This window comes from Bison bison, unplaced genomic scaffold, assembly GCF_000754665.1.
Source record: "Bison bison bison isolate TAMUID 2011002044 unplaced genomic scaffold, Bison_UMD1.0 scf7180017864302, whole genome shotgun sequence".
Taxonomy (NCBI): Eukaryota; Metazoa; Chordata; class Mammalia; order Artiodactyla; family Bovidae; genus Bison; species Bison bison.
Window position 1 is genome coordinate 7,314,455 of NW_011494874.1, and position 23,857 is coordinate 7,338,311.

At 35.1% G+C, this 23,857-nt stretch overlaps 2 protein-coding genes across 2 annotated transcripts in view; both read right to left on the minus strand.

Annotated features, from left to right (window-relative positions):
- The window catches only part of LOC104996972 (poly(A) polymerase alpha), a 41,758-nt gene extending 23,487 nt beyond the window's left edge, over positions 1-18,271 (minus strand). The window contains exons 1-11 of the mRNA XM_010851391.1: positions 14,971-18,271; positions 14,502-14,568; positions 11,909-11,990; positions 10,064-10,173; positions 9,560-9,613; positions 6,667-6,778; positions 5,926-6,015; positions 5,697-5,835; positions 3,773-3,845; positions 2,316-2,436; positions 1,280-1,364 (exon numbers count right to left, since the gene is read on the minus strand). Coding sequence (XP_010849693.1) covers positions 1,280-1,364; positions 2,316-2,436; positions 3,773-3,845; positions 5,697-5,782 — 365 coding nt within the window. The 5' untranslated portion in view covers positions 5,783-5,835; positions 5,926-6,015; positions 6,667-6,778; ... (3 more) ...; positions 14,502-14,568; positions 14,971-18,271. The remainder of the gene's footprint in view (positions 1-1,279; positions 1,365-2,315; positions 2,437-3,772; positions 3,846-5,696; positions 5,836-5,925; positions 6,016-6,666; positions 6,779-9,559; positions 9,614-10,063; positions 10,174-11,908; positions 11,991-14,501; positions 14,569-14,970) is intronic.
- On the minus strand, positions 6,659-15,197 carry LOC104996971 (poly(A) polymerase alpha-like; the record flags this gene model as incomplete). Its single annotated transcript, XM_010851390.1, has 6 exons — positions 6,659-6,778; positions 9,560-9,613; positions 10,064-10,173; positions 11,909-11,990; positions 14,502-14,568; positions 14,971-15,197. Coding segments are annotated over 6 exons (660 nt in total), but the record flags the coding sequence as incomplete, so codon positions are not given.
- Positions 18,272-23,857: the final 5,586 nt, after the last annotated feature.

A 23,857-nucleotide genomic window follows, 5' to 3' on the forward strand; every position in this document is an offset into this window, starting at 1 on the left:
AGTACGTACTTAGAAGAACTTCATTCTACCCACTTCTCATTCCTACAAGAAAATGGGACAAAAAGAAGAATCTATCTAGCTTCATCTTGGAGTTTCAGGGATTAAGAGATGCTGATACTTCTACAAGATCAGTTTCTTTATTCTCTTTACAAGTAATCATGTGCTCTCTCATGCCAGTTTTTAAAGTATCAAAATATGTTTATTAGTTTAAATGTTCAAAGGTACTTGCTCAACAGTGGTTAAAATAAAAAACGATGCAAACTTGTCCGCCAAATGGAAAAGCACAACTTATGGGGAATAGTAAACAAGAACATTCAATGTTACGCTATTTAAAATTTTTACTGACAATGCAGTGCTCCCAGAACACAACAATTAAGCTGGCTCCATTATTGCTTTTTCATGCAAAAGATACAGAAACAAAACACAGAGACATCATGAAGGTCATCATTCTTATTTTTAATTGGGGAAATAGCATAAAGCAATCTTGCTTAGGTTATTACAAAACACAATCCAACATAAGATCAAATGGTCAGGAAAGTTTCAGGCATTAAAGAAAAAAAATTTTTTTAAGTGGGACTTTGGCAAGTTTTCAGCTCAGGGCAAATAAAAGTGCAAGTCCATTTTTTTTTTAAAGTCAGATTTATTATAACTTACAGTTTTCATCAAAACCAACACAATCAGGCTATTAACCTATTCTGAAGTATTAAATCATTATATTAAAACCATTAGTAAAAAATATGACACCCACTGAGAGTCCATGAAAATATTTGTAGAAATACTTGAGGGGCTTTATGAACAGTAAGGGGAAACGGTAGGCCAATCATGTGCTGTAACGACTGCAAACATTTTGCTGACTACATATATTGACATATTATTAGCTCTGCCTGTGTTATAGAAAATCTTAAGAATAAGCTTCCAGAACTGGATGAAAATAATTACTTAGAAGAGAATATTAACTACAGATTTTAACAGTTCACTCCTTTGCCAAATTATGCAGATTTAGAGTTTTGGTGGTGACTAGCAAACCCTCAGAACTGATGTTGCTACAAATGCAGAAATTCGGTTACATCAGGCAGCAAGACTGTAGGGACTACACTGTACCTTGACAAATAATCGTATGTTTTCTAAAACAGTATGCCCTTTGTAACAAGAAGAAAACGTGTATACATGTTTAAAGCAAAATTCAAACTACATTAGTCTAGCAAGAGATGTCACATATGCTACCATTAAAATCAATACTTAAGAGAGCAACATGTCCGACATGCCTTAAAATACATACTTGTACTTTTGAAAGAAGTTTGGAGCTTCAAAAAGTTTGGACCACTCTGCCTTACTCAGCAAAATTTCATCTGTGATAGCAAGACCTAAATTAAAAACATATTAAAATATTTGCATGCTTCAGTCTAAGAATCTAGAATTTTAAAGATCTTTTAACTATACCACATGCATTCATTATAATCCTAAAATCATAATTTTAACAGCAATTTTAGTCTACAAACTCTACAGCATAAAGATTCTTACATACGTCCACTCTTTTCAAAAACAAAAAAAGCTGGAGAACTTGAGATTCAGGTTTCTGGAAAATTGCCATTACTTTAAAATGCCATGCTCATAGAATGCCTCCCTCCTAAAACTGAAGCACTTGAGTTACCCAAGAAAAAAAAAATTTTTTTCCATAGACTTTCCTGCCCTTCTAAAAAAATTTCCTGTAAAAGGACAGTAACATCTTCCCATGAAGAGCCCCTTTAGACTACAAAAACAACTTTACAAATCTGAGTTTGAAGTTGGTAGTCATACAGCTGATTCTATTTCCTTGACTTGTGTCAAATTAAATAATCCAGTTCAAGCTACTTCCCTCAAAGATCATTTACCATAGCTACTCCTTCAAATTAGCAATACTCATAGGATTCAGAAGTTTAGAGGTTATTCTAAAACAGTGGGCAGTGTGGCCAAAATCCTACTCAAAGCTTTTTCCAAGTATACAGCCTGCTAAAAGCCTCTCATGTCAATCAATAGAGACAAACTGATACTATTTAAAATTTCACATGGCAATAGTATGGCACTAAATCATAAAAGGCCCAGCTAAGGACACAGCTTTAAATGTTAAATCTTCCAATATATAATTAAGAATAAATTGCTTAAAAGAAATTAAACTGAGTTTTTCAAGTTAATTCTCAAATATAATCTGTAATTAATAACACCAGAATCCACTTTGGTGAATGCTTTCTTCCATTTAATTGAATACCCGATTACTGGGTGAACAATGGTATGTAAATCCTTCCTGTATAAAGGAGAGCATAAGGATAAACACTTACCTTGTTTAAACTCCTCAACCATGACCATCCGTGTTGAAACGGACACATTGTACGTGGAGTTCTGTTGTGGGTATGCTGGTGTAATTATAGGCATAAGATGGTACCTATCACTGGGGTTTACCTACATACAACAACAGCCAATCAGTTTCTTCAAGTACATAGTCAACAGATACTTGGACTTTTTACCCCTTGTTAAACTGAACCAATGATTAAACTTTATTTCATTCATAGCTGGAGTTGAGAAAGAAAAACCATGTAAAGAGACTTTTTTTTTAAGGAATTCTTTACAGAAACTGTGACTTGGTCTTAACTAATGGGTTGTTTCAATCATTTGGGCATGACTACTCTGGTGACTGTACTAGAAACAGTGAGCCTGTTGAGCAAAATAAAGGTTCTAACTGGCACCTACTGATGTTTAGTTTTTCTTTTGTCAACAACAGAAATAGGGATGCACACACAATTACATTTTTGAGAAACGTCACATTACAGCATGTTCTGTGTAAAATGAATTTTAAACAAGCTGGAAACTTAAAGTCTTTAATATACCCTTAACTTATCAGGAGTAGCTTATTAACACAGGGTACAACTACATTATCCATGTTGGTATCATTTTAAAAGATAACAAAACAATTTAATAACTATTAATCTTAATCCATATAACTAATGACGAAAGTGCCATTTTTTAACAGAAAAAATTGTAAATTCATATCCTTCCCAAATTAAATTGTCTTGAGGTTTGGAAAACCTGAAAATATACAACCTGATGTCATTAACAAGGCTTAAAACTGAAAATATTTTTGATACTATAATGAAAAAATAAACAGTGTAGATAAATAGAATTTTATAAACCTAGAAAGCCTTACAAACCTAAATTTCTTTTATCCATTAATAAAGTGCATGTTGTTAACATTTAAACTGAGTTAGCAATGAAGGTCATAACTTCCAAAAAAGCAGAATGGAGGCTCCTCTTCAGCCCAACCATGCTTTTGTAATCTGATTTCGCCAAACCAATTTTTACAATTATATCATAGTAATTGAAGTGATATTGCTTAGACATTATCTGTCATGATTAAACATTAAGCAACAGTTTTCCTACAATAACCCAATTTTAACAGAATATTTAGATCGAACAAAAAAAAATACAGGGATTTTTAGTATCCTTTTATTATTATTTTTTTAAGCACAAATGCCCACACAACTTTGACTTACAAGGTAGTTCTATATATAAATTGTTAGTGACTTTGATATTATAAACTACGTACAATTAAATGTGGTTCCAGGGTACATAATTATGCTTCTCACACCAGAGGACAATTCTAGTTGAGATTTAAAAAAAGTGTGATACGAACATGTCCACTCATATGTAACAGAATGGGAAGTCTCCCTCAGTTTATGCAGATGACTTCTACTTGTTATTGCACAGTGCGAATTTGTAGGGGAAAAAATAATACACTAACCCTTGGGTCCCATACAGGCAAATTAAGATTGCATTCTTCAGGCTGTTTCAATAGGACTGGATTTGGCCATTCCCTGTTTAAAAAGATTGTAGCACTTGATAAGACTATTGGATATTACCATCTACACGTATTTTGCTAAACATACAGCATTTGTGAATGTGATTCTTCTTCATTCATTTTGCATTCTTGGTATATATAACTTTTTACTCCTCTGTCGACGTTAAGACTACTTGGATTAATTTTTTTCTATGAAATTAACTCCAACCACCTGGTAGCTTTCTCAGACTTAAGTCAAACATCTTCTCTACCTCTCAAAGAACGGATAAAGCACTATTCAAATTAAAAAGTACCACCCCAAGACAATCTGATGTGTTCATCTCAAAGTTGAACAGGATAGAATCTCCCATGAAAAGACAAAAATCCTATCTTTATGCTAGCTCCAAAGACAACCCAGGATGAAAAGCTAATTCGTTATAGGCAAAGGAGTATGAATAATTATAATCTCTATCTCATGACTTAAAGTTTATTAACATGAATATGAGTAATGATGTGAACACACTGTTTTAAAGATGTGTCCTGTTGAGTTAGCTACTTCAGTCTTTATATAAGAGAAAACAAAAAAACTGGAAAACATTTGGCACCTTTAGTATCAAGATTGTTGTTGTTGTTCATTCACTAAGTGGTGCCTGACTCTGCAAACCCGTGGACTACACCACACAGTATCAAGACTAGCTTCTTAAAAATATTATTTGCTATGTACGTGCAGCATAAAGAGAAATTCTGACATTTTTCTCACCAATTTTGGTTATATATAATTAAATGCTATCAAATCCATAAATTACAGGGTGTGTTCTGAAAAGTGTGACAAAGCTCTAATTATAAATTATCTCTGAATAATTCTAATTTTTATAAAACTTACTAAAACACCATTTTAGAGGGAGAAGGTAGAGAGGTTGACACAAATAGGGAAGACAAAGCTTTCAGATCAATTTGATTAAAAACCAAGAACTCTAACCTGTTGGGTCAAAGCAACTAATATGAAATAGCAATCTTTTATCTTACCTAAATAATGGCTGACAAATGTGACCAAGCTTAAATGAGGAAGAGCTTTAAAAAAACCTTTCCTGGGTTAATAATTTCAAAGGGATAATCAACTGCTTTTCAAGCACTTATAGTTACCCTTAAAAGCCATATAAACATTTATATCTTTAATATTCTACCAAAGATAAATGGGCAGCTAAAAGCAAAACAAACAACCATGAGAAACTAACGGTCTACAGATTTAGAAGAATTCAAAGAGTAAATGTGGAGAAGGCAATGGCACCCCACTCCAGTACTCTTGCCCGGAAAATCCCATGGGAGGAGGAGCCTGGTAGGCTGCAGTCCATGGGGTCGCGAAGAGTCGGACACGACTGAGCGACTTCACTTTCACTTTTCACTTTCATGCACTGGAGAAGGAAATGGCAACCCACTCCAGTGTTCTTGCCTGGAGAATCCCAGGGACGGGGGAGCCTGGTGGGCTGCCGTCTATGGGGTCACACAGAGTCGGACACGACTGAAGTGACTTAACAACAAACAACAAAGAGTAAACGAGGTGGGAAGTTTTATCCAAAGTAACTAATATCCCAACCTATCAACTCACTGGATTTTAGCAAACATTACAGCTAAAATTCAGAGTTTATTTGGAGAGTAGGTTTACGCATGAAGTACAAACAGGACCTGCCTTACTACCCTGGGAAAGCTGGCAAAAGGAACAGAATTAGGCTTGTCACTTTATATGCAACACGATCTCCCCAAGGCTATCTACACTGCTACATCGTGAACTTAAATTTGAATCTGAGACCAGCTGCAGAAATGTCATAGAAATAAGACTAAACTTCAGTGTCTACAATCAATTTTATTTTAATATAATCTAAACACATACCATTTAGAAAATACCAAGAAAAATTTATGTACAAGAGTTGATGCTATTGCATTTGGATAAAGCTGGCAAGTTCTTGCTACTAGCATAGCCCAGGAAACACCACCGAGGAAACCTAATATATTGGAATAGATGTTGTGGCCTGTTGATAGGGAAAAGCAAAAAGGAAAAGTTAGTGTTGAACCAAAGCTTAAACATGTTTAATAAGCTAGCCAACAAATTCTGAACTCACGTTTGGCCCACAGTTTGATAGCTCTCAGGGTTAACCTGAAGTTGTCAATGTTTGGTACTAGATGTAAAATTTCATCGGTTACCCTGCAACCTGATTAATAGGAGTAAAAAGAAAAAAAAATCATATCATCAAAGGTTTAATGAGAGTATTTCTTTTAAATTTTCTGAGACTAATGTCAAATTAAATAAAAATCTGCTTCTAAAATCAGTAATGTTAATTAAGAGGCACTACAAGCACTACCCTAAACCAAAGAATCTGAACTGTACTCTGCTTCATCGCAAACTTTCAACCCAGAATTAAAATGTCTTCCAGTTCAGACACACTGAGTAGAGCATGATCCACTTAAGTTTCTCAGAACTGTTCTTTAAGAGCACTGTTAACAAGCAATGTTAAAATAAGTGTTCAAATGCAGCAATAGATGAAAATGTTATGAAGGTTATTGGGATCAAAACTTAAACAGTTACACAGTGAGACCTAAACCTCTAGCAACAGAGTACAAATGTCAGACATTATTTAAAAGTTCCAGAGAGCAAAGAAATAATAGTGCAAGACATCGATGAGCACAACAAATTACTAGATATCTCACTGCAGTCTAACTATTAAGTAAAAAGCTCGTTTTATATGACTCACTACAGATAATCAATAGGGCTATTAAAAGCTTCATTACAAAACCTGAGTTGAAAGCCATTTCATATTTGACCAAAACTGCTATTATGTAAAAGGAAGTAGGCTTTTACATACCGTTAAGACTTCTTATACATCTTATATCTAAATTTTTAAGCAGACTGTCATCTCTTAAGTCCAAGTCTTCTGGAATAGTCTGCAGTGCTAATCTTGCAAACAAAATATCAATCTAAAACAAAAACAAAGTTTAAGGATAAATGGAAAGAGGCAGGTAGCAGCACTCTTAGACTCTGTTAATGATGGCAAAATTGGTCAGGTTATGAGCTTTCAGAGGAATATATTGTGGATGAATCTTCTCAAAACTCAATAATCGATAAATGACCTACATATTCTTAAGGACACAAAAGAAATGTGGTATTTTCATCCAGTTAGTCATTTGACAGGAAAAATGTCACTATGCAATGTTTTGTAACAAGAACTTGGACCATCTTGTTTTGCCAAAATGATGTATGATGATACTCTTTAATATTTTTTATTGTTTTTGTGTCAATGTTTGAGTTGAGGTTTACTATGTTAAAATTCTTGTGAATACTTCAAATAAAGTTTTTTTTCTTATTAAAAAATAAATAAATAAATAAAAGACTTTCTCATGAAAAAAAAAAAAAAAACAACAAAGTTTAACATTCCATATCTGTCAAACTGTTTTTTGAACTTTTAATTTTATACAGGAATATAGTTGATTAACAATGTTGTATTAGTTTCAGCTGTACAGCAAAGTATTCAGTTATACATATGCATGTACTACTCTTTTCCAAACCAGTTTAAAGACATTTCTTTTAAAAAGAAAACACTTAATACTCCTTAAAACCAGAATCTTTTCATCAGCTGTTAACATGATAATTCCAAAAGTTCAAACAAAATTCTTACCATAGGTATTTTAACCAGATCTTAAAACATGGTAATACTAAACTGAACTTTTATAAATAGTTACTTGCCATTTTAATCATACTTACTAAGTTAAATTCACTGTCCTTGCTAAATGCATACATACTGGATTACTTAGATAACTGGTTTAAGTTTCCATCCATTAATACATGAACTGTGTATTGATTATATGCTGAAAGGTTCCCAAATATAAGGCTAATATGATTAACTGTGGCCCAAATAAACATGTCAGGAAGCTTCTTGTATTTATGAACTTATGTATTTATAATATTAGTCTATTTCTCCAACTTAGTTTTGACTAACAGAAACAAAAACTGGCTTATTTTGAGGTCTATTCATAGAATGCTACTGACAAAATTGGTTTTTTTCTCCTTTTTTCAAGGAAAGATGGAAGCAAAAGAAAATTTGGCAAAGATTTGGTAATTATTCCTGAGGGCATGATTTCATGGTTCCAAACTCTGCTGCTAGAGAAACAAGTCTTTTTATAAGACTACTTTAAAAAGGTATACTTTAAGAGCTCACTGTGAAAAATCATTTAAACATGCACCTACCTATAAGATCAGGAAAAAAACTACACAAATCAAGTTTTTGGTATAGTCTAAATTTTCCAATGATACAGATACCAAAATATAGTATCTCCCCCAATTTAGACAGAAATAATAAAGACTACAGACTTCCCTGGTGACTCAGGCGGTAAAGTGTCTGCCTACAATGGGGGAGACCCAGATTCAATCCCTGTAAGATCCTCTGGAAAAGGAAATGGCAATCCACTTCAGTACTCTTGCTTGGAAAATCCCATGGACGGATGAGCGTGGTAGGCTACAGTCCATGGGGTCGCAAAGAGTCGGACACGACTGAGTGACTTCACTTTCACTTTCAATAAAGACTACAGGCTCAGAGGAGGGAAAAACGTAAACTCAAAAAGCAACTCACTGGTAACAAACACATGAAATATTTCAACTAACCATTTGACTTTTGTCTCCATTCTGAAAAATTTACACAATGAGGCGGGTCTCCACCAAAAAAAAAAAAATCTTGGGAAAACAAGGAATCACCTACGTTACAGGTTGTTTTTTATATTTAATAAACTGACAGTAAGTATGGCTCAGCTGGTAAAGAATCCGCCTGCAACGCAGGAGACCTGGGTTTGACTCCTGGGTCGGGAAGATCCCCTGGAGAAGGGGAAGGCTACCCACTCCAGTATTCTGGCCTGGAGAATTCCATGGACTGTATAGTCCATTGGGTTGCAAAGAGTCGGACACGACTGAGCAACTTTCACTTGAGTAAATCAAAACTGCCTGAACTTGATAATCCTTTACCAAATTTAACATTTTATGTCAACTTATTAGTCATATATATTAGGCACCGTATGCAGCAATTACAGAAACCACTTTTTCAAAAATGAAGTATTATCTTTCTAGTTTGTAAAACTTTAAAACCACAGTTACTGTCAGTGATGCTCCAGCACCATCATGTGTGCGGAAGTAACGTGACAAATACTGAAGTTGCTGCACTGTCAGCTTTGCTGCAGCTGCTGTCACAACACATGCTGAAAACAGCAAAGAAAACGGCACACCACCTCAAGAACCTAAGCTCAGGTATCCTTCTCTATCAGAAAACATTTCAGCACACATAACACCAGGTCACAATTTTCTCTCAACTTCTTACATATTTCACTTAAATGAAAGTCAAGGAAAAGTTCTATTTGCAAAAACACACTGTTATATTGCTTTCAGTTCAGTTCAGTAGCTCAGTCATGGCTCTGTGACCCATGGACTGCCTTAGTGAGATTAAAAGTACATAGAATCTGCATATGGAAAACCTATCAAGGAAACTGTTCTGCAGCAGCATTTCAAAGTCAGTACATTTTTGTCTGTATTTTAACTTCTAGTTTCACAAGTCTCTTTTTTTAAAAAAGACTAAAAAGAACAGGTTACCATTTCCATTAAAAAAATTCTTATTAATATCACACCATCTCACCAATTACAAAACTCTGAAATAAATCAAGTTTTTAACCTGTATCTATCAAAATTACAATAGTAAGAACTGTCTATTTGAACCTTACCTCTATCCCATCAAAACACAGTTTAATAACTGGTACAAATGCCTCTTCAACAGCCTGTGAGAAAATTAAGTAAGTTTAGTGTCTCTGAAACTATACATTAGAATTATACTAGTTTTAGTACACTTAAATAAATGCAATACTTAAAACTGTTTAAATATAATTTACCATAATGACTGACACAAACTAGGTTCTCAATAAATACTTTAAGACACTAGAATCCTAAATCAGACAAGCCTTGGTTCAAACCCTTGATCTCTGCTACTATGATATATGATGGTGGCCAAGTTGCTTAGCCTCATTTCCTACTCTGTACATGAGATTACAGATTTATAATTTTTAGACTGCTGTAAAGAATAAAATACAAGCATGTATTATCTTAAGCTTAAAAAGGTCTGGCAAATTACAAGAGTTCAATAAAGTTGATGGCTACACCATAAAAAACTCACGCAACTGACTAAACTGACTTTTTTAACTCCTCCCCTTTCACCCAGAACATTTACGTACTCTTAAATCTTTTACTTCTTCCTGTAATTTCAACTTATCATAGAATGAGGTGAAAAAATCACTTCGATCAACATGTCTTGGTGCAACACACAATGCATCAATATCAGCACCTAGAAAAAAAATTAAGCCCCAACTACTAATTAGTATTACAAGAAAATTATTTTGCACCTTATCATGGCAGTATTTGACAGTAATGAGCCTCTAAACTGCACCCCTTTCCTTAAAAAAACAAAAAGAAAAGCTACCAGTCAGTATAATAAACATGACCTTAATTGATGGGATATATTTTTTCCTAAAGCAACTTCTATTTGCAGTGGCCCAGGTCAACTGGGAGTCAAAGAAACCTGACTCAGATGGGAACTTTTATGGTAAGAGAAGGAATTAGTCAAGAATACATCCAATATCTTGTTGTCACTAGTCACAGCCATGTTCATCAGGGAAACAAAAAGCATACAGTTCCTGTCTGTACATCATGACTGCTGCTTCCAGGCTCCTACCTGCACCTAAATGGGACCTATACACTGCAAGAAGCACCATCGGCAAGAATCCAAAAAGGCAGACCATGGTAAGATGGTTGCTATTAATTTAGGACTTGATAGAAGGCCAGCATTGAGTACATAAGGAAGCACAAAAAAAGATGATCAAAACCAGTAACTGGGGTCATAAACAGAGGAGATCAATATGAAATCAGGTCAACATGGTCATTTTCCTAAAAGACTCAATACCTGAGGCACTAACTCTGAAGGCAGGACATCTGGCGTATTCATGAAGGGAGAAAAGAACGTAAAATTCACAGGACACATCCAAAGCAAATGCACTGCTTCCAGCACAGAGTAGCAGGAGATGGGGAGAAGGAATAATGCCACAATACAGAGAATCCAGATAACTTTTTCCAAAAGTCTTTACTGAATTTGTTACCATACTGTTTCTATTTTATGCTTTGGTCTTTTTGGCCAGGATGCAGGTGAGATCTTAGCTCCCCCATCCCCTGCACTGGAAAGCCAAGTCTTAGACACTGGACCACCAGGGACTGTCCCCTGCCAGATAGTTTTAACAGAGGGTAGTGGTTAATGGTTGAAAACTACAGCCTCAGACTGCCAGAGTTAGAATCCTAGCTCTGCCAGGAGATGGCTGGAAGCAACTGTTCAAGTTGTATTATCTCTTTAAGTCTCAGACTCCTATCTGTTACATAAGAATATTGAAGAATAAATAAGATCATTAAGACCAAAAGCTTACTAACTACGCTCAGTTTAAAAAAAAAAAAAAAAGACCTCAATAATATTCTCCCCAACAGGGGGGAAAACCTACAAATGTGACTAAGAAAATATTATTAGTGATTGATACTGACTGAAGATAATTTTTTTGGTTTTTTCCTTTTTTGGTTTTTTCCATGACTTTGTAATAAAAAGGACAAGGAAAGACACGGATTTCCCCCCCCAAACTTTAATTCATTTTTGTTCTGATTTCCAAACTGATATTCTTCAGGTACATCAAATGATATACAGAGCAGCACTGCCCCAAATCACTCCCCAGTGGCAAAACCTGTACTTTATGTGCACTTTCTAATATGATAGCCACTAACCACATGTGGTTATTCAACAATGAAAATATGGCTAATTCTACTAAGAAACAGAAATTTATTTTACTCAATACTACATTGAAGACTACAGGTATAGAAGGCATCACTTTATATCATTCTTCTTATCAAATTTAGGCTTCCTGAAGTACTTCCATACAAACCTAAGTTGTATAATACACCATAAGTAACTGAGATGGATGTGCTGTTACAATTTTTTTTTTAATTTTAAAAGTATTCTTTCTCAAGATAATTAAAACAGTATTTACCTTTTGTATGTACTCCTAATCTATAAGATCCAAATGTAAAAATTTTCCCACCAACATTTTCAATTACAGATTGTGGAAGATTCTGTTGAAGCAAACAAAAAATTAGTTATTTTGCCAGTGGAGCACAAAGGTAACTATTTCAAGTAACACTGTACATTAGACAAAAAAAAAAAACAACACTTTCCATGCAAATTTATACACAAGGTAAATGAACTATAAGCTCTATAAAATACCAGGCCTTCACAGATCAACCTAACTTGAAATTTAAGCAATTTTCAACTTTTAATCAGTGCTAATATTTTGCCACATTTTTGGAAACTGAATTATAACTTATATAACTTCTTTATAGAAGATGGTGGTCGAGGAGATCATGTGATTCCACAGAAGCAATGTTAGAATCACATATTTTAATCATGACAAGGTGTGCATTAAATCATGAATGTGAGAATATAACAGTACATTAGACTATAAAATTTTACTGTATCAAGAGTGGCTTTAAAGTCAATAATGCTACTCTTAATAGTTCAGTAGGATGATTTAATAGTTTAGTGGGATGATTCTGAGAAAAACGAAACTTACTGATTTTCATTTTCCTGACCCTGGCACTACCACACTATGGAGAATACTTAACTGCCCTTGGGGATAAAGATAATGTCTCAACACACACACACACAAAATCTTCATGTGTGCTAGGTCATTGTTTCTCTTTACTTTCTAATTCCTCAGTTCAGTTCAGTCGCTCAAGTGAAGTCTTATTCAGTAGCAGAACATAAAAAAGACAACTCTTCCCCACCACCCTTTCAAAAGCAAAGTAACCAAATTGTTACTTCATACTCCAAAAATCCTAAACACAAATTGTAACAGGCTCAGGGACTCTCTTGTTTCTTAATTAATACAACATCACAGAAAAACAATTGAAAACCTTTTTTTTTAAGTGTCAGAATACAGAATGGCAAATAAATCAAACTAAGTGAAAATTCAAATTTTATATAAAATTTCCCCAAAATATTTATAAATTAATTGTAAGTAATACATTAAAAATTCTCTACTGATTTAACTGGAGATATTTTTGGTTGTCACAATTTGGAGAGACCGGACAGAAGCAGTGCATTCAGTTGGAAGAGTGCTACTTTTAACATCTTCCAGCATAATCCCCAGAAAAGAACTATATAAGGAATTCCCTGGTCATCCAGTGGTATAGACTCTGCAAGGGCACAGGTTCAATCCTGGGTTGGGAACTAAGATCCAAAGAGAGAACTATGTGGTTCAACTGTATCAACAGTGTCAATATGAAGAAATTCTGCATCAAGTCTTAAAACCAACAAAAGAAATGGCCCCTAGGAAAAGAGACATGAAAGATCAAACCTGTAAAGCCTAACCTCTCAAGTCCCATTCTCTAACCAATTTACTACTGACAGCCTACAGAGAAAAGGACACAAGTGTGACTAGGAATGAGCATTATTTCACCAAGTGAAAGTCACTCAGTCACGTCCAACTCTTTGTGACCTCACAGACTATATACAGTCCATGGAATTTTCCAGGCCAGAATACTGGAGTAGGTAGTCTTTCCCTTCTCCAGAGAATCTTCTCAAGCCAGGGACTGAACCCAGGTCTCCCACATTGCAGGCGGATTCTTCACCAGCAGAGCCACCAGGCAAGCCCATGAAATTAATTTCATTAATCCAAATAATTTTTCTTACCCTCAGGAAAATGAGGAAGAAGAATTATATCAAGAATTATCAGTTAATGAAACTAACAAGGTACTCAAATTACTGAAACAAAACTATCAATGAGTTGGAACTCTTGTTTCACATTAAATAAATCTTAAGTTTTGGCCTTGTCTACGGTTTTCAACTTAAAGGTCTAATAAAAACCCATTAAAGCAAAGCTGTGTTTTCTACACAATGACGAATCACAAAGTTCAATAAATGAGTAAAAATACTTAAACCTGCACATCCTTTGCTTTAGCTCAAAAGGAAGTTCTTTTCAAAATACATTTTTACCAAAACTCTATCAATGACAAATAGTACACACAGAATCCTCAATTTTGAATAATCCAGCTGCTAAAGTTTTAGTCAAGTTCTTGAAATATATATACATTTCCTTTACCAGAAGTCTAGTCATTGATTCAACAGTTGTATTATTTATTATGAAATATTAGAAACTCAAGGAATGTTATTATAAAAAACTAAATAAACTAAATATTCAGTTTGAGTTTAGTAACTGAAGGCCTAAAAATGCTTACTGTTGCAGAATTCCTTAAAAGGTAACAAGAGTCTTGAATATTTAATATACATATTTAATACATTTTTTTAAAGCACCTTTTGGGGGAAATAATATTTCTGACATGTGTAAGTAATCACAGAATTTCAGCTTTGAAGTGTTCAACTAAAATGTATTTATGAAATCACTGAATTTAATCCAGTTTTTCCTGTTTTCAAAATAGCTAGACACCAACTATAAATTCTACTGTCAACAGTCTAAAACAAAAGATTCTAAACATTCAAGACACTAAATTCACTCAGTAAGAATAGATAAGATAACTGCCATGTTCAGCTGATAAATTTCTTCCCATACAATTAAGTCACCTTACCTTGCTTTCACTGATTTCTCGTATCCACTCTTTTACCAGGTTATTTAATTTTCCCAAAATTAAAATCCTGTTGATAGAGGATATCAGTCAAGTATCAAGTTGTTTGTTATTCCAGATCACTTTTAATATGTGGCTTCCTAAATTTTGACCAGTTTTTAAGTTATCAGAAAGAAAGTTTACATGTAGCTACATGTAGGCACTGTTACACTGGACAAGACAATCTTTCGGCTAAGCAAGGCATTCCTCTTTCTGACAATGCTTTAGTACTATACTAACCAAAATTACTGCAAATCAAAATAAAGGAAACAGACCTTTATATAGATGGAAAGTTTTTTTGAGGTATCATTCTTGTTTGAAACAGATATATACTGGGGCGAAAAATTCTCTCAGTAAAGAATTCCTCAAATTAACCTACTATGTCAATAAAAAATTGTCCCTTAAAAGAAAACATAAACATACACACACTGACCTGCGCTGCAGTTCCTCTTCCTCTTCAAAAACCCCGAAGGGCTTCAGAGTCTCCACCAGCTTCTGTGTGAGCAGGCAGTCAGTCTCCTTGGGGGCTGCTAAGCTGATGGGAGAAGTAATGCCATAGTGCTTCTGTGGCGGCTGTGTTTGCTGTGATCCCTGTGTTGTAACTGGACTGCAAACAGAACTGGATAAAATTACTGCCAAAAAATTTCCACAATTTGAAACAAATCAGCATAACTAGAAAAAATGCATTTCTACAGAGTTGATTCACTCCAAAAACATGTTTTAAAACAAAAAGTAATGCAAAAACTAAATGACCAAGAAGAAAACTTTAGTTCTCCTCCCACTCCAAGGATTTTAACTTTGCTACTATCTAAACATCTAAATAAATTATGAATATCCGATCAAATATATTGCTAGAGAAAATGCAATCAAGGATACAGTGAACTTCTGAGAAATTTCACTTCGTGAAAAGAAGCCAAATCTGTTAAATTGTTATTTCTAAAGAGATGAGATAAATACAAAAAGTTTTACCAACACAAGAGATTCACCAAGTGGAACTTAACATCTGACTAGCAATGAATATAACTCATAGATAATGAGGCAAATAACAGAAAAGTTACTTGGAGGGGGAGAACTATAGTCACACTAAACTAGATTTACACTTTAACAATGATTAGTCAAATGTTTTTCTGTTTTAAGAGAAATTCTAGATTTTTACAAACCAACAGGGTTTTAACATAACTAGTAAAAAGGTCCAGTATGTTCTAAATGGTTTAGGAAATTAACCTGACTCAATTTTTCTGTGTGAAAGCAATTCTTGTTTTTGTTCCCCTCCCTTTATAAGTCAATGGACAGGGATTCTAAAGTAGCACAATTATTAACTAAAAACTGCCTGGTCAAATAATGTACAAAACCAGGTAAGGAGAAAAAGCTAACATTTGAATCAGGTATTTGCCCTAAATTCTGTTCTTTAAGAAATAACTTATTTTATATACACAGACATCTCTATTTCTTTCCAAGTCCTAAATATATATATATATGTACATATATATATTTAAATTTAAGTGCAATAGCCTACTAGAGCAATAAGGTGCAGGAATCCTATGCGGCTAAGTCCCATTATGCATTTATTCACTACTGTCCTGGGTTCTGGTTTATACTAGGTGGGACCCTGTCTTATACTGTCTTCTGATATCAACATAATACCTAAGAATGCCAGGAAACCCACAGTGTTTATTAATTAGTCAATAGGCTGTACAGCATTTACAAGTTATGCATTGTCTCAATTCTAATTCAGATCTTACAGTAACATTTGCTGAATAAATATGAATCAGATTTATCTCTTATAGCAATTAATTTATGTCAGATCACTTCCTCCTAGTAACTTTAATATAAACTCCACTGCTACACAAGACTATGATGTCAATTCAGAGCTGGGGCTCCACGTGAGCACCAAGCACTGTTAAAAGACTAAATATCTCATATTATGATTAAAATATAGAAGTTAACCTAAGTGGAAATACATTTATAGTATCTTGGTTAATACATATTTTTGTCAATCAACAAATAGCTATCCTCAGGTTCCATAAAACTGACATAAAAAAGGTAGCCCTCAAAACTGCCCAACCATTTCTTCCCACCATGCTCTAATAGATTCCAGATAAATTACATACTAAGTGTAAAAAAATACACTTACCACATATCTTAGCATAATTAAATTCTCGTGCATTGTTCATTGCTTCATATGAGTTTCTCCAAGTAAACTACAGCCCTTCATGACCACCCCAGGATTATAAATATTTTATAAATGATTTTAATGTAAGTAAAGCCAGAAAAGAAAACAAATATAAAGTTCATTCTAGCCAGATTTGGTTCAAGCAAGTAATGAGAGCTTTCAAGTCAAGTATAAACTGAATTCATATTTTCCTAACTTAAACCTCTACTGATTTTTTTTCTTTTTTTTTTTTTGAGCAAGTAATAGTTCATCTGCACTCTTCTTTTCTCAAGGGGCTAAATTCATTACCAGTTGAGTTTGAATATCACCAAAATATGGGTGCCCATTCTCTGTGGCATTAAGCTTTCTTGGCAGACTCATTTTTTTCTTTCTCAATATTCAGGTTCTTCATTGTCACACAAAAAACAATGCTAGGAAAGTCCACTGTCTATTTCAATTATATTGCCAAAAATACTGGATATAGGCTCAGATTTTTAAATTCACACCAAGTAAGCTCAGACTTCTAAATTCACACCAAGTTTGCTTACTTTAATTGGGGGGAAAAATGTTGACATCTACATTAGTTTCCTTATTAACATTCTGATGGGGAAACAAATCATACCCCAGCTGTAAATGTTTATTCAAAATGTAGTCACATCATAGAAGATAAACCACATTTATTTGACTCATCTAATGCAATAAAGAACATATACATCACCTATCTCTATATGTGTACATATTTAATACAAGTTATATATAGAATATGTACTAACTCAAGAACATGCATGAAAGAAATAAAAATAAATCACAACCAAATGAAAGGAAAGAAATAAATACATGTTCTGAAAGGTACAAGACACCTATGCCTCCAATAAAAATAGCTTAAGCTTAGCCTAAGTAGCTAGACTAGGAATTTTAGGATGCCAGATTCTCTGAACGTCTGAAATGTAGAAACATTAGCTATGATTGAATAGAAGAAGTCAAATTTTTCCATTTAATTTTAACATTAGAAATTAAGGAGAGGGACAAAATTTAAGGATCTTTTTTGCTGTCTTGTTTCTAACAAAGATAATATACACATTCTAATATTGGGTAATTTGAAAAGTTCTCCTTTACAGAATTTCTCCTGGAACCATACACCAGACAGCTAGCTATCAATCCCAAGAATGCAAAAGCTCTTCCTGAAATTCTTGAGCACAGGAGCCACCTGTCCATGGTCCATCACTTTTTAGAGACATTTTTACCAATATGCAGTTTTCTTCCCACTTAACTATTTAAAAAAAATAACTTCTACAATTATATAAAACAATAAGGAAAAAAACTAGATACAGAGCCAGGGTATTTGTGATCCATTAAAATGTCTTTCTGGTTTTCCATTTAAATATCAAGAATCCTTGTGCTTTTCCTGAATAACTGGTTCACTTTCATCTCATGAACATATTTGTGTCTACCTTTAGGCTACTGCGGAGACGGCAATGGCACCCCACTCCAGTACTTTTGCCTGGAAAATCCCATGGATGGTGGAGCCTGGTAGGCTGCAGTCCATGGGGTCGCTAAGAGTCGGACACGACTGAGCAACTTCGCTTTCACTTTTCACTTCATGCATTGGAGAAGGAAAGGGCAACCCACTCCAGTGTTCTTGCCTGGAGAATCCCAGTGACGGGGGAGCCTGGTGGCTGCCGTCTATGGGGTCACACAGAGTCGGACATGACTGAAGCGACTTAGCATTAGGCTACTGCCTGAATTCTTACAGCAAAACTGATGGTCATCCTGCAAGTTCTCTGCAAAAATCCAAAAATCACTGTACTTCTTTAAGAACTATTTTAGTACCCTAATTTCTAGTTTTATACCTCTGCCCTGATCCATCCTCTTCATCCACCTTTAATGTAAACATCTTGCCAGCTTTCAAAATATGACTAAAGCCTTTTTAAATCTTAATCCTTTCTGGATCAGAGCAAGACAGAAATTGTGCCCTACCCTTCAAAATTACAAAGGGCTCTCCCAGTGGCTCAGTGGTAAAGAATCTGCCTGCCAATGAAGAAGATGAGAGTTTGATCCCTGGATCAGGAAGATCCCCTGGAGGAGAAAATGGCAACCCACTCCAGTATTCTTGCTTAGAAAGTCCCAAGGACAGAGGAGCCAAGGTGGGCTAGTCCACCGGGTCACAAGGAGTTGGATAGGACTGAGTGAGTGAGCTCACATGCACAAAATTACAAAGGGCAGCCCAACACTCCTTCCCCCATTCTACTGTTTTGGGGGTCAGGAGGGAGGAAGAGAGCATAATACTAAATATTTTCAGAGTTCTCTCTTATAACATACGGGCATTTTCTTTATAATATTTAAAATAATTTACATCAAGGCAAAGCTTGCAAATGACACATGCCCACCTTTATTTTTTTCTTGTTTTTAAACTTCAACAACATTTTATATAACAACTCCATTCCAATACTTGTTCTGACTCTTGGCATCTTGGTCCCACTTCTTCTATTCCCTGACTATGCCAGTCTGCCATACACACTGCCTACCAAACATTACCCTCCTAAATCAGGGCTTCCTTAAAAACCACATGACTTCTGGTGTAAAGGCATTCAAAACTGGGTCCACAAAATCTGCTCTCAACCCAAAAGCAATCTGATAGAGAGAAAGCAGGCCTGATTTCCCTTCTACTAGTTACGCTGCTCTGATTTCACCTCTGCCATTAGTTGTGTCACTTTTATTAAGTTGTACCTCTGTGGAGTCATTAAAGCTCTTCTCTGCTTTGGATGGCAAACTAAAAACTTAAATACTGTAACACATTTATGTCACAGAGGACCAGTTTCCAAACACAAAGATCCTTCCCTTCCCCATGCTAGGCTGTCTAGGATCTAAATCTAATTAGGGAACTTAGAAATGACAACATTTTTGTCAAACTGGAGTATGAATGTAGGCTGCTTGTTTTGGCTAGAAACTTGTTTCAAAAGTTTAGGCATCCAGTTTAAACAATACTTGCACTCTGAAATATTAAGAACCACTCTTATGGCACTTATACTGCCATAACTATAAAGCTGACTCAAATGCTACAAGTTCCTATCATTTGTAAACTAGTTAAGTGATTTCCCTGGTGGCTCAAACAGCCTATCATGCCAGAGACCGGGGTTCGATCCCTGGGTTTGGAAGATCCTCTGGAGAAGGAAATGGCAACCCACTCCAGTACTCTTGCCTGGAAAATCTCATGGACGGAGGAGTGTGAAGGGCTACAGTCCATGAGGCCGCAGAGTCAGACACAACTGAGTGACTTCACTTAAGTAGCCATACTTTCAAACAGTCAAAGTATGATCAGTCATGGATATAGTATATTGATGACCACTTCAAGTAAGTGAGGAAAGTAAGGAACACTCCAATGAAAAACTACATTAGTACTTGTTTTCACTACCTGAATGAAATCCAAGGAGGATTTCCACTTTTACAAAAAAAGGCGAAAGGCAAAAACACTGTCTGTTTGTTTTGCAAGCTGTTTCAGAGACAGCCTGCACCCTGAGTGGCAAGAGTGGCACTACTACCAACCTCCTTTCCCAGGAAATATGTATGTTCACCATCAAACTGCTATAACTTTGAACTGTGTCTGTGAGCTGCTATGCTTTATCTCAATTTATTCTACGCATCTGTTAGCAAGATGCACGTAAGGTAGCTGCTTTTTCATTTTATGCCATTTTGGCTTACAAAAGGTTTCATAGGACCCCTCTACTTTCGGATAGCAAGGGAAACCTGTATCCTTAATATGTTCTTATATCAACTTTTTAAAAAGTTTCATTGCAAATCAAGGAAGCACATTAAGACAATCATTTTTTTTCCCTGTCAGATTGGAGAAAAAGAGGGCTGATGTCTATCTGGTAAAAATGAAAGACTTATAACCATCTAATTAATGTTAGCAATGGTATAAGAAAATGAGCACTCTTATCCATCACAAAGGAGGTGAACTTGGCATATAATTTTTAAAAGCAATCTGGAGTCATCAAAAATTTTTTTAAAGCTACGTCTAGCAATTTCACCTCTAACAATCTATCTTACACAAATTCACTAGGACACAAGGACTTAAACTGAAGGCCCTGAAATTGGAAGACATATGCTCTTTAATTTACAATACATTTTTAATACATAAAATGTGTACAGTAAAGCACAAATTTCTACTGCTCAATGGTAGGAATACAATGGATTAGAAACAGGCCAAATATGGGCCCAAAATCCTGTAGAGCAACAATGATCTTGAAATGGGCAGTGCCTATTCCAGCATTATCCTTTATAAAGGGACCATGCTTGGTATTTGTAAATAAATATCTCTCTTGACCCCACAGATTCTGGAATTTGACCTTTCTCATAGGAACAGTACAAAAGATACCCAAGGTTGTTTGCTGGAACACTGTTCACAGTGCATTACAAACTGGAAACCACCTAAATATCCATTAATATGATACAGAACTGACGAATTATGGTGCATTCTTACAACTTAAATCTACACTATATAAAAAGAATGAGGTAGTAGCATGGAAAGATGCTCACCATGTCAGGTGTTGCAGGATGTAAGTATGATAATAGTATTTATTGAAACCTCAGGATATTCCAGATAGTGTGGCAAGCACTTTACATTATTCCCAACTCTTCGAATGACTCTACTATTACCTGTCTCCATTTTACAGATGAAGAAACTCAAGACAGGAAAGTTGCTCTCTTGAGTTTCTTCATCTTGAAAGTTGAAAGTGAAGTTGCTCAGTCGTGTCTGACTCTTTGAGACCCCGTGGACTGTAGCCTACCAGGCTTCTCCGTCCATGGGATTCTCCAGGCAAGAATACTGGAGTGGTTACCATTTCCTTCTCCAGGGGATCTTCCCGACCCAGGGATCGAACCCGGGTCTCCCACATTGGAGGCAGACGCTTTAACCTATGAGCCACCAAGGAAGCCCAGACAGGAAAGGCTGACCTAAATTCACTGGGTCAGGATATGACCTCAGGCATCTGACTATAATAGTTAAGCCTCCAGACATCTTTCACAACATACAGTCTTGTATCTTCAAAAGTCATTTGTGTATTATTACATCCATCTTGTTGTTCAGTTGCTCAGTTGTGTCTGACTCTGCAACCCCATGGACTGTGGCCTGCTAGACAAGAATACTGGAGCGGGTTGCCATGCCCTTCTCTAGGGGATCTTCCCCACCCAGAGATCTAACCTGGGTCTCCTGCATTGCAGGCAGATCTTTACCATCTGAACCACCTATGTTTATTATGTCTATATGTGCATAGAAATATAACAAGCAGAATTGACTTGTGGAATAATTTCATCTTGTAACATTTTGTTTTGATTTGTTAAAGCATTTTTTTTAATTGATGAAATCATACAGAAGTTGAAAATCTGATTCTTACTATTCACCATTAAGTTTATGATGGTAAAGAGGCTAAACCCCCCTCCCCCTAAATCATTCACCAACAGCAAGAGACACCAAACAACTGCTCAATTTAAATCAATAATTAGCATTTTGATTCCTGGCTCTGTAGTTTATCCTAATCAAACGGTTATTTTAATAAAGAACTGAAATAAAAACTTTAAGATGGCCTCTTCAGTGTAATGCTCTGTGATTAGAAAATTAAATACAAATCATGATTTACAGCTTTAGAGCACTGGTAAAGCATTCAAGGTTATCTATCAAACTTCATTAATCCAATTTTCCTAAAAGCACTTTTTCCTCATTTATTTTTTCCAAAAAACTATATTACTAGGCTGAAATTTACTGAATTAGGATCCCAAATATGTATGAGAGACAATACTAAAACCAGGAATACAAAGATAGTCTCTATCCTTAGTGACAATCTCAAATTTGGTCAGGGATTCAGATCTTTAAACAACAGATGGGTGCAAAGTAAAAGCTTACAATAAATAGTACAGAAAGAATCAAGGCTATGCCAAAGGAAAAGGATAAGGAGGTGTGCACTCTCAACAACTGGAGAACTGGAAAAAAGCAGTCTCAGCAGATAACACACTAACCGAAAGGACAACAAATCACCAGGTGTTTTCGGAAATGGTTAATATTTAACGGCTTTCATCTCAATTTAAACAAAGCTCAAGCTACTGATGGATCCCTGCCTCCTTATATGGGACATTTGGAACTGGAGACCCATCATATTAACAGGGCCAACTGCCTCAAAATGTAGATACTAGTCAACAGAAAACACTCAATTCTTGTTAGTTTTAGTCAGTAAAGTTAAAACTGAAAGCTTAACTTACCTTCCTTGAAAGTAATCAGATAAATCACAATAACATGATATATATATCTTTATATATAATCTTAAGGTGTAAATTATATAATTTGCTGTTTAAAGGCCTTAACGTAAACATAATGTGTCCACTCGAGCAGGATAAAAGGACACTGAACAAAGTAAGAATATGCGATCTCTGTAAAATATCTGAATGTGCACTAAATATTAATTCTTAGCAGAAATAATACAATCTACTCTTTCACAAAAAGTTTAAAATATATTTAAATTTTACTAGTAGCTTAACAGTCAAGCTTACAGTATTTGCTAACACATTATTCTAAATGGCTGTATCACCTTCAGCCTGTGTAAGAAGTACTAAATATAGTTAGAACCTAACTACAACCTTAAAATATATAGTCCAGGTGGCTCATCCAGCCAATATTTAGTAAGCATCAGAGCACCTACAGATGAAGCAATAGTTCACCCTCAGGGGGAACAAATTATGATGAATTCCAAGGTCAAACTTTGGAAATAAACGGTTGATTATACAGAGAAAAGCACTCATTACTGAATTGTAACAAAGGCCAGGTATTTCCCCCTCTTTCCTAAGGGCACTTCTAACTGTCCCTTTGCCGTCTAAAAGGGGCTAGAAGTAAAAACAACAAAAATGGCCAAATCACAGCATTCCTGCATCCGTATTTGTCAAGCATAATTTGAAAATGAGGGAAATGTAACTAGAGAATCTAAAAAAATTTTAAAGTGTATCAGAAAAAAATATTCAACAATGTATTATATCATAGTATTACATAGTAACTCCAGGATACCCAATTTAGATGCTAATAACCAAAATGACAGGAACACTATTCTTAAATAAAACCTTAAAAACTACAAAGACTGTAAAATACAAGAATCTGGTTTCTGAAATATAGAGGGAATAGAAATTT